This window comes from Taudactylus pleione, unplaced genomic scaffold, assembly GCF_031769625.1.
Source record: "Taudactylus pleione unplaced genomic scaffold, aTauple2 ptg000290l, whole genome shotgun sequence".
Classification (NCBI taxonomy): Eukaryota; Metazoa; Chordata; class Amphibia; order Anura; family Myobatrachidae; genus Taudactylus; species Taudactylus pleione.
In genome coordinates, this window is record NW_028284692.1 from 7628929 (window position 1) to 7641271 (window position 12343).

Genomic DNA, 12343 nt, shown 5'->3' on the forward strand with positions numbered 1-12343 from the left:
TATTAGGAGGACATCATGTCTGTAACCGACGTTTAAAATGAAGCTATACAAAAAGGATAAATTGCATTCTAAGCATGTGCATACACACTTACAAATTATTGGCCTGATGTGTCGTGTCTGATGTCACAACTGTGCGGGCATTTACAGTTGAGCTGTCAGTCACCAGCGGCCTCTGCAGCAAGTGTATGGGCGGTCGACTGACTGCCCACACGCACAGCATGATGCACCAATATATATGCAGATATACTGTGTATCGGCTGTGCTGCACAACCGACACGATGTCTGTGAAAGACGTCGTTCATAGACAAATTGACTGCACACACTGGCCGACGCACACAATATATCGGCCATTCAATTGATCGGCCAAAATATCTGCCAGTGTGTACCCAGCATTAGACATTTTTCTGAATTGAAGACTATTCTCCCCAATAAAGTCCCGATTGCTAATAAAATTATCTGCTGCAGTTTACTTAGGATGTTAGTTGCCCTGAAAATATAATCAATATGTTTAATTAATTCAAACATATACAGAACTCTAGAAGAACTTCTTAAAATATCTTTATTTATAAAATATAATTTCATCTGACCAGAAAGGTGTCTTAAGTCGGACATTAATTAAACATTTCCATATATTTATTACCACTATAATGTACAGGAACTTGCATTTTATTTGTGATGTCCTTTAACTGAACACTATAGGAAAAAGTGAGCAACCAAACGGTCTCTCGTGAATGACATTTGTCACATTATCCTCTCCCTTACTATAGGAATGGCCATCGACCATCAATAGTTAACAACCATCGATTGTAATCTGCTGATGCCTGATGGTTTTACCATCGATTGTTGAGTGGAATCTGATAGTTGTTTTTTTTTTCTATTTTTTTGATGGAACAGCGGTGAACGCTAAGCCCCGCCCCCATTTCTATTTGGACCGCCGTGCTCCCAGCAGCGGTGGCCATTGAGGGGTGCAAACCATTGATAGTTTTTTGTGTCATTGATGTATCCATCGGTGGTGACCATCAATGAACACCCCACCGATGTCCACCCCTACAGTACCTCACTATGGGCCTGATTCAGACCCGCTCGCAAGCGGATCGATGGTGGCCCAGTGCGCACGCACGGCGTGCGCGAGCCCCAGAGCGAGCGCAAAAAGCACTCGCTCCGGCGCTCGCATCCAAAAGGGGCAGCTGTCGATGTTGAATGACAGCTGCCCCGTTTGGATGGCGGGGAAGGGGGGTGGCTGAGCAAACTGAGGCGTTCTTGCAGGAACTCCTCCATTTTTGGGCGGCCCTACTGACATCACTAGTGATGTCAGTAGGTGGACTTCCTGCTCTAATAGTGCAGGAAGTCCACTGGGGCTTGCGGCAACGAGACCCTACCGCAAAGGTCTCGTCGCAAGTCCGATGGTCGCGACGGTCTTGACCATCGCGACCATCATCATGGCCGCTTGCATAAGCTGTGGGTGGTAACCCACAGCTATGCGAGCGTCCAAGAGGCCGCAACAACAAAAAAAAACCACACGCCCTGATTCAGAGCGAGCACTCGCTTTTTGCGCCCTGTGTCTCATTTTTACCTTAACATTCTGCATCATATTTTAGACCACTCCCAGCCCCAAAAATCTGGTCTCCCAAAGCATAAGTACATAGATTCAACATTGCACGCAAGTGCAATTCTCAACACAGATTCCCGATTATCGGGAAACTGTATGTGCACAAGACCCATTCTGCGAGTGTGCAGAATGGGTCCTGTGTAATCACACACAGCCCCTTCAATGTTTATTGACAGGCAGAAGCATTTAAGGGGCGGTACGGGGTGGGGTTTGCCGGCGTTCCCAGAATTGGGGGCGTGTCCTTCCCGTTTTCCAGGAGTGGCAAGGCCAGGGACTGCATCGACGGAAGCAGTTTCTTGGTCTCGCAAGCCAGCCAGCTAGAGTAAGCCGAGGCTTACTAAGCTGGCTGGCCGCCCAGCGCCGTCCTCCATCGCGACCGATTGTCGCGATCGTGATCCCAGCCTGTGACCGATGGTCGCAGTGTTGGGATCACAAATGCAGCAGGGGGTGTCATAAGCCTCCTGCTGCATTTGCAAGGACAGAATTGCAAAGCTGTCTGCTTGCAGCTTTGCAATTCCGTCCACTGCTGAATCACCCCCATAGTACAATAAGGGGTATATTTACTAAAGTACAGGCTTATAGAAGTGCAGATGTTGTCCATAGCAACCGATCAGATTTTACTTTTCATTTACCTAGCACATTCTAGAAAATAATAACTAGAATCTGATTGGTTGCTATGGGCAACATCTCCACTTCTATAAACCCGTAATTTAGTAAATATACCCCTAATACACCTAATAGCGAGACCTAAAACATAAGGCATGAATATAATCTTTCCTCTTTCAGCCAGTGGGATGAGGTTTGGGTTCTGCAATAAATACCTTTATCCTATTTAATATGTTTATGCTCCAATATAGAACTGTGCAGGTCACAGTTGGTGTATATCACATAGGGGTCTATTTACTAAGCTGTGTTAGGAGATAAAGTAAACGGTGATAAGGTACCAGCCAATCAGCTCCTAACTGCCATTTTTAAACACAACCTGTGACATGGCAGTTAGGAGCTGATTGGCTGGTACCTTATCACCGTTCACTTTATCTCCTAACACAGCTTAGTAAATAGACCCCACAGTTATATAGCTGTATCTAGAAGGATTTGCATTGTAGAAATGATTTCCCTTTGTAGAGAATAGTGAGATGGTTTTAATTTAATGTTTCTTTTCTCTAAGTTTTTGTCATTCTAAAAATATTTTTTTCATTTCAGAGTGATTATTCTCCAGAGCAAAAGTCATCAATTGCTAAAGAAAGGAATTTGTTAAGTGTAAAAAAGCCTCTCGTTTGCCGAACTCACTCATTGCCAAATGACAGCTACATGTTGCAGAGAGAAAGCTCATGTGCAGAGTGCCAGGCAACAAGGAGACAAGTCTGCCAGAAATCAGGTGCTTAATGGGCGTAGTATCAGTCAGATGTGATGTAAATGATATGTACAGCAGCCATCTTATTCTGTTTTGGAAAAAGCAGCTATAGTTACAGTGTTGTGTCTGGCTTTGTATTGCATGAGATTCATATTATTGGAAGAGGTAATGTTTCCTCTGGGTGATGGCAGATGGACATTTTCCGTATGCTTAATTATCTCCTCACAATTGTGTTCCAGGTACCATCTCTATAACACCACATTAGTTCTCCATGCAAAATACAAACCATATACGCAGAGTGAATGGCTTTATGGGCTTTCAGCATACAATGTAGAAGACATTCATATCTAAATTCACTGGTTTCCCATTTAGACATCTTATACTCTGCAAATAATGGATATATTTGTTATTACAGATTCCACAATATGACAGCTGTGATTGTTCATTACCATAACAGGTGCCACAAGAACAGTTCATGATATCAGTAAAATATCAGCTAAATGAGATCCAAATGGGGGCTAGGCACTTGTTTGATCTACAGTGCATCCTGATAGTATTCGCAGCGCTTCCACTTTTCCACATTGTTATGTTAAAGCCTTATTCCAAAATGGAATACATTTATTTTTGTCCTCAAAATTCTACACACAATACCCCATAATGACAACATGTAAAAAGTTTTTTTGAGATTTTTGTAAATTTAATTCAAAAAAATAAATAAATCACATATACATAAGTATTCACAGCAATGCCATGAAGCTGAAAATTGAGCTCAGGTGCATCCTGTTTCCACTGATCATCCTTGAGATGTTCTTACAGCTTAATTAAAAGGCATACATCTGTGTATATAAGGTCCAACACTTGACAGTGCATGTCAGAGCACAAACCAAGCATGAAGTCCAAGGAATTGTTTGTAAACCTCCAAGACAGGATTGTCTCGAGGCACAAATCTGGGGAAGGTCCCAATGAGCACATTGCCCTCCATCATCCGTAAATGGAAGAAGTTCGGAACCACCAGGACTCTTTCTATAGTTGGCTGGCCATCCAAACTGAGCGATAGGGGGAGAAGGGCCCTAGTCAGGGAGGTGAACAAGAACCTGATGGTCACTGTCAAAGCTACAGTATTCCTCTGTGGAGAGAGGTGAACCTTCAAGAAGGACAACCATCTCTGCAGCAATCTACCAATCAGGCCTGTATGGTAGAGTGGCCAAATGAAAGCCACTCCTTAGTAAAAAGCACATGGCAGACCGCCTGGAGTTTGCCAAAATGCACCTGAAGGACTCTGAGACCATGAGAAACAAAATTATCTGGTCTGATAAGGCAAAGATTAAACTCTTTGGCGTGAATGCCAGGCATTATGTTTGGAGGAAACCAGGCACCGCTCATCACCAGGCCAATACCATCCCTACAGTGAAGCATGGTGGTTGCAGCATCATGCTGCTGGGGATGTTTTTCAGCAGCAGGAACTGGGAGACTAGTCAGGATAGAGGGAAAGATGAATGCAGCAATGTACAGAGACATCCTGGGTGAAAACCTGCTCCAAAGCGCTCTTGACCTCAGACTGGGGCGAAGGTTCATCATTCAGCAGGACAATGACCCTAAGCACACAGCCAAGATATCAAAGGAGTGGCTTCAGGACAACTCTGTGAATGTCCTTGAGTGACCCAGCCAGAGCCCAGACTTGAATCCGATTGAACATCTCTGGAGAGATCTGAAAATGGCTGTACACCGACGCTTCCCATCCAACCTGATGGAGCTTAAGAGGTTCTGCAAAGAGCAATGGGCGAAACTGCCCAAAGATAGGTGTGCCAAGCTTGTGGTCATCATATTCAAAAAGACTTGAGGTTGTAATTGCTGCCAAAGGTGCATCAACAAAGTATTGAGCAAAGGCTGTGAATACTTATGTATATGTGATTTTTTTTTTTTTTTTTTTAATTAAATTTGAAAAAATCTCAAAAAAACTTTTTACACGTTGTCATTATGGGGTATTGTGTGTAGAATTTTGAGGACTAAAATGAATTTATTCCATTTTGGAATAAGGCTGTAACATAACAAAATGTGGAAAAAGTGAAGCGCTGTGAACACTTTCCGGATGCAATGTAAATTTGTATCTTTATACATAGGACAAGTGCGGCTTAAAAACAATGTAATGAATTGTATACAGCATAAAATCTGTCACTTAGTTATGTTCGGATACTGATAAAACGGGAAGCCGGCGGACGCAATGTTGACCGCCGGCTTCCTGACTGCTGAATCACGGCAAGGGTTAAATGTCATTTTACCTAAATCGGGAGACTGGCGCTCGGCATCCCGATTGAAGGCGCGGAGGTTAGGGTTAGGCACCCCCCTAAGTCTATTTCCTTCTGCGTAAGGAGCTGCAGAATACTGGTGCAAGTAATGGCTTATGCTACATACACACTTAAAGATTTTCTATCCAACTAGTTGATTGGTTGGAATGAAAGTCTGGTAACGTATGGGAGTAACTGATGATCAGCAATTTGCTCCTAGATGCCAGAAAACAGATGAAAATGGTCGTTCAGACAAGTTTGTTAAATGTTTGGTCAAAACAATTTGTTCAAACAACAGTTTTTATCCATTTTCCGGCGTTTGGGAGCAAATTGCTGATTGTCATTTGCTTTCATACCTTACCAGATTTTCATTCCAACCAATCAACTAGTTGGATGGTTGGACAGAAAACCTTTACGTGTGTATGCAGCTTAAGCCATTACTTGCACCAGTATTCTGCAGCTCCTTATGCAGAACGAAATAGATTACTAAACTACCATGAAACTCATTGTCTCAGCAAACACCAGATACAAAAATCTCTGCTACCAGTTGTACCAGTCAGGGCAGAGAAAGACTTAGAGATAATGTATATTTTGATTTAATACTGACATAATTTATAAATAAAACATTTCTACATTGATTACAATAGATAATGAGCCTTTTGCTTTTTGTTTTATTGAATCCCTTTTTGCTTTGTACCCTCTCAGGTTCCAGCACCCACATACAGTCTCATTCAAGCAATATTAGCTGTGTTCTGCAGGAAGCAACGCTAAACAGCGACAAATCAGAAACACCGATACCAAAACTCACTGCCCCCGTGCGATCCCCACCTACTCATAAATTGCTACAGAGACAGGTATGTATGTAGTGAGATGCTCATGTGCTTTTGTATCATACTAGATTATAGTTTGTATTGTAAGTATAGCACTTTGGTGTCAATGTTTTAGAACATGTTTAAAGTAGTCAACACTACAAATGTCATGATAAGCCACATATCTGAATTGAAGCACCCAATAACAACTACCTTCCGCCTTCATCCTAAACTACTACTGCTGAAGTCACTGCCTTGTGGGTTCCTTTCTCCATAGTGACCACTATTTGCTGTTCTAAGTAGGCATGAGGAAAATAATTTTGCCAATTTGATTTCCTGGCAAAGGGGATGCCGGCACTTAGAATCCAGACACCTGTCACAATCCCGGGGCCGGCATCCCGACTACCTGCAGAAAAATGGAACTTGTATCAAAATATATATATAAAAAAATACAAACAAAACTCAACTATAAAATTATACTGAACACATTATATATTGACTTTATAAACTGTTTATTATATACAGTTATATACAGTTAAGCCCCTTTTTATTGAAACTAGTATTAAATGATTATTTAATGAATCGCTATAAAATAGAACTACGGAACCAAAATCATAGTACACAAATCAAAACTTAATACTGTCCATAGTTACAAATGCAGGAGATTCGCACATCTTGTGCATTAAATTGCAGTGTCTGTCACTGTTATCACGATCATCATCCATCAAAACTCCATGGTCTAGAGACAGTGGTATAACAAATCCATTCCGAAAGTAAATCCTGTATTAAAAACAAAATAAGCTCATACAAGATTGATGAAGAAGGTGCAGACAGGAGACAGAGGGTATAGAGTGTTTGCTATCAGGGACGTTGAGAGGGGGTTCAATTGCTAGTTGTCCAGGATCATCCTGTGGGGGCCAGGAGGAGCCCAAACCAGTGGTGGAGGCAGAGCATGCACGACCACATCTTGTGCCTGCCACACACCCTCTCTAGTACTGGGTCCTGCTAAATGTCTCGGCCTCCCTGCTCACTATACTGTACAATATAGATAGTTGCTGCCTTTACCTTCTTACCCCCAGGTGGTTTCTTACTTTTTTTCCTATCCAAAAACTCTGCTTTGTCAGGAAACATGTGGCACGTATATGTGTGTGGTTTTGTTTAGTTTTATCATGTTTTTTTGTTTCTGTTTTTTTAAATGGCACAAGCATTTCTCTTCACACATAGCACTATGTAATCCATGTACAGTCATAGTAATACAGCAGAAAGGGCCAATATGGACAGAGTCTATTACACAAGGTAGGACCCAGCACAGACATAAATGATAGGGCACCACTATCACAAATGTACATATACTGTACACCCATCTGCCATAACAATAAAACCACTGACAGGCGAAGTGAATAATATTGATTATCTCGTTACAGTGGCATCTGTCAATGGATAGGATATATTAGGCAGTAAGTGAGCAGTAAGTTCTTGAAGTTGATGTGTTGGAAGTAAAAATAATGGTCAGACGTAAGGATCTGAGCAACTTGTGTTGGGTAGACAACTGGGTCAGAGCATCTCCAAAATGCAGGTCTTGTGAGGTTATCCCATTATGCAGTGGTTAGTACCTAGAAAAAATGGTCCTAGGAAGGACAACTGGTGAACCGTCGACAAGGTCATGGACGCCCAAGGACCTGGCATTCGTGTGGATATCACTGTGACATGTACCAACTACCTAAACATTGTTGCAGACCACATACACCCCTTCATGGCAATGATATTCCATGATGGCAGTGGCCTCTTTCACCAGGATAATGCACAGTCACTGCAAATATTGTTCAGGAATAGTTTGAAGAACATGACAAAGAGTTCAAGGCATTGGCTTGGCCTCCAAATTCCCCAGATCTCAATCCGATCGATCATCTGTAGGATGTGCTGAAATAACAAGTCTGTACCATAGAGGCCCCACCTCACAATTTACAGGATTTAAAGGATCTACGTATTGGTGCCAGATAGCACAGGACACCTTCAGAGGTGTTGTAGAGTCCATGCCTCAGCAGGTCAGAACTGTTTTGGTGGCACTAGGGGGACCTACTCAATATTAGGGAGGTGGTTTTAATATTATGGCTGATGGGTGTAAATCGAGTATAGAATATTGGATAGAATAACTTGTACAATGCATTTTTCAATTTTACATAATTATAGAAAATACTGAAAATGTCATACAATATAGGACAGTTATCTATACATAAAGAATAAAACACATTCTGAAAAATAACTGACCCAAGACAAGAGCAAATATCTATATATTTGAACAAATAATTGAATATCAAACATTGTACAAGACAATTACTGGTCTTGAGCAGTTGACCAGTGTAAAAATTAAAAAGTGGGATATTATCAAGAATAACAACAACCTAGGAGCAAAACTATAACATTTATTTATTATTATTTATTACCAGTTATTTATATAGCGCACACATATTCCGCAGCGCTTTACAGAGAATATTTGTCCATTCACATCAGTCCCTGCCCCAGTGGAGCTTACAATCTATATTCCCTACCACATGCTCACATGTTTACACACTAGGGTTAATTTTGTTGGGACCCAAGTAACCTACCAGTATATTTTTGGAGTCTTGGAGGAAACCGGAGCACCCAGAAGAAACCCACGCAAGCACAGGGAGAATATACAAACTCCACACAGTTAGGGCCGTAGTGGGAATCGAACCCACGACCTTAATGCTGTGAGGCAGTAGTGCTAACCATTACACCGTCTGTGCTGATTCATACTCTTACAGCAATGGTCTTGAAATATTACAGTAATGAAATTGAATCAACAATATTATACTAGTAGGCGGATTGTGCAAACACCCCACCCCTTCCCCAATTTTCCAAAGGTTTCCTTTTTTTTTGTCATTTGCTATTCTGGCTATGGAAGTCCTTGGTTGCAGGGCAATTTTTTTTGCATATGTGTAGTTTCACATTTTCTGATGGTGTTATGTTTTTTTTTTCTTTTGTTTTGTTTATTGTGATTCTGTCCCTTTTGTGTTTTCTCCCTTCCCATCCTTTCCTCCTCCCCAGGTCTCCACAGGAAATGTTATTTCATCCTCCTCCCAGACTCCAACATGTCATTTAAGTGGCGAGCTTTGGCTATTATTAGTCTCAGGCGCCTGTCTCCCCTCCCACGTCAGAATGTCTGTCTCTGATCATTTAAACATTTCTTCTATAAACGTAAAGGGGCTAAACATCCCTGAAAACCGATGCTCTGCCCTTTGTAATTTTCGTAATGAGAAGTTAGGCATTGTGTTTATCCAAGAGACACATTTTAAACAAGGGGATGCTCCTTTGTATAAAAATTAATTATTATCCATGGGCCTTCACTAGTAACAAATTAGAGGACAAATCCTAAGGGGTAGCCATTTTGTTATCTAGACGTTTTCCCCTTACTGATATTACCACCGATTCTGTGGTAGAGGGTCTTGCCTTGATTGTTGTTGGAAAAATGTTCAACCCAGTGTATACTCTTATTAATTTATATGCTCCTAACAAAGGTCAGCCTGCCTTTTTAGCTAAAGTCTTAACTACACTGAGTCTGTACAACAGGGTATCGATATTATGGGCAGCGGTAGGGACTTTAATTGGCTAGTAGAAGTGGTGGTATGCTCTGCGCTCCCTTAGTTTATATGCTTGTGTAGGAAAGGGGGTGGAGGGAGGTGTTTGTCTCTGCTGTTGGCAATTTGTGTGACCCTTTTCAGATAGTCACACGGGGATCTAGAAAGAAGTTGTGCAAGTTGTGTTTTATCTCTTTTATTTTTAGTTAATTTTAAAGCATTTGATCAGTAAAACATATCAAATAAAACATGCACTGTGTAAAACATCCTTTGTAAAACAAAAGACCCAGTGTGACAATACTTCACAATAATAAAAGTATAAGTATTTATTTCTCTTAGGATACACATCAAGAACTCTGTCTACAACTAAAACACTACATTCGTGTTTGACATACTGTATGTCTTAATTATAAATTGTGTTTTACATTTTATTGTGAAGTTTTATGATAGAATTAAAATCTCTTGTTTTACAAAACATATGTTTTACACAGTGCATGTTTTATTTGATGTTTTAAATGTTTTATTTTATGTTTCACTGATGAAATGCTTATAGATTAACTAAAAATAAAAGATAAAACTTATAAAAAAAATGTGTGCATTTAAATAAATGGTTTCAGTATATTATGTCAGTGGTGACCATGACGACATAAGAGTGTGGTGATAATACTGTCAACATATTTATTATGTCGAAAATCAGTGGATACTGTTGAAATGTCAACAATCCGTTTCTGCAGTATGCCTAACCTCATGTATAATGTCAACAATCTGGTGTTGACATTGTGATTGTCGAGATAGTAATTGTCGACGATGTGACTGTATACCAAATAATTAATATCACATCTTGTTACTTGTGTTATTAAAATAGTTCAATAGAAAAAAGTAGAAGTGTGTAGAGAAGAAAAGAATAATGGTGGAAAATACAAAAATCCATTTTTTTTTTTTAAACATTCTCCATCTATTGTCTCTTTCTAATTGAATTTGAAGCTGACACAGTAACTCACACTACAGGTACCATGTCCAGTTCTTGGTAAATAGGACACATAAACCTTATTAACTCAACAGCTGTAAAGGTAAATATCTTCTGGCCACCTGGAGCGTTAATTAGAGACTGCAGGGTAAGGGTGATAACTGAGGGGGAGAGTGGTAGATGCCCAGAGTTCACTCTAACAGGTAGGTATTTATCAATCACAAAGTGGCATTGTATGTAATTCCCTGATCGCATGCCCTCCTTGTTCACTTTACTCTGTCCATGCCCTATTGCAGTGCACACATGAGTCTCCCAATAAGTTTGGGGCCCTGGGTTATTGCCCTTTGTGCCATGCCCTAACACTGGCCATGGATGTGAATTAACATTGGTATCATTTCTTATAATTCTGAATATCTTGTTGTTCAGCATATATTTATTGTATTTGGTTTTGTTATTACAGAAAGCAATTCGAAATGATTCCTTTGAAATGCTCATGGATAGTAAAGAACCTGCCCAGGGAGAAATAACAGACCATCTAGTTGTGAATGTACCAGTTTGCCAGGTGGCTGCAGAGGTGCCGACTGTACTAAAGCCCATGGAACGTGATAGAACTTTGTGTGAGCTGGAGAATCACAGCGTCTACACACAGCACCTCCATGAAAGCCTTCACTGTCCAAGTGCTTCCTGGGCAAACACAAACACTGCCAGAGAGACAAACATGGCTCTGGAAAGAACACATTTGTTGAACACACCTTCATGTAAAAAACATTTCAGTTTAAATACATGCGAGACACTAAGACTGTATTCTGCTGCATATTCATTAAGCCAGAAGGTGAAACTGGAAAACAGTAACAACGTAGTATTAAGAGATATGAAGAAGTATTACAGCATGGATGCTCACAGTGCCCTTACAAAAACGACATCATGGCTGGATGATGCCAGAAGACATTCTATTGAGATTTGTTCTATGGAAAACACTCTGTCCCGCTACCCAGCTTCACGTTCATGTGGCTTCATTAGCCATATACTTAATGAGAGGGATGATTTCCAAACAGTGCATAGAACAGGTGGACATACCCTTAGCTGCCCGCAGTGTATGCTGCCACCAGCAGTGACTTCCGGACACCCATGCTTGGAGACAGAAGCTTTAAGAAGACAATCGTACTCTTTAGACTCAAAGGACATCCCTAAGATTGTTGACCCCTTAGTTAAAGAGATGTCAATATCTTAATTTCTATTGATACTTTTTCTATCAGTACCTTTGAACAAAATGATGATGAGCTGCTTCAGTGGGTGTAAAGTGATAGACTTTAAGGTTGGCAGCTCTATGGAAATACTTGAACATCTGTTCTATATGGACAAACAGCAATACTCTTTCCAAAAGGATTTTCACCTTTGTTTAGCTAGTTAACTCATTATGTTATTTTTTATTAAATAAACTCTCTGGAGTCTTTGTTTTGGTGGCAGTGTCATTAGGAGTTTTACTAAACACATATAATGTTGATACACATAATCCAGTCTGTAAAAGAGAAGGATCAAATAATGCCAGCATTGCAATATAATTACTAACAGAATAGAGTTATTGATAAAAGAGAAAGACCAGATGCTTTCATGAGACGATGCTCTTATATGGGTGAGGTGCTTTGTGCTTTATATATTCTATCATAAAACCCTCAGGATATAAGAGGGGGTGGGCTGTAGGTTTAGTACATATGTGGGG

General features: G+C 40.5%; 1 protein-coding gene across 6 annotated transcripts in view; it reads left to right on the top strand.

Moving 5' to 3' along the window:
- Positions 1–12076, top strand: part of CACNA1G (calcium voltage-gated channel subunit alpha1 G) — a 236304-nt gene extending 224228 nt beyond the window's left edge. For all 6 annotated transcript variants that reach the window (XM_088482620.1, XM_088482626.1, XM_088482622.1 and 3 more), the window contains 3 exons: positions 2813–2987; positions 5954–6102; positions 11084–12076. In XM_088482620.1, the coding sequence (XP_088338746.1) occupies positions 2813–2987; positions 5954–6102; positions 11084–11854 (1095 nt within the window). In that variant the 3' untranslated portion in view covers positions 11855–12076. The remainder of the gene's footprint in view (positions 1–2812; positions 2988–5953; positions 6103–11083) is intronic.
- The last annotated feature ends 267 nt before the right edge of the window (positions 12077–12343 follow it).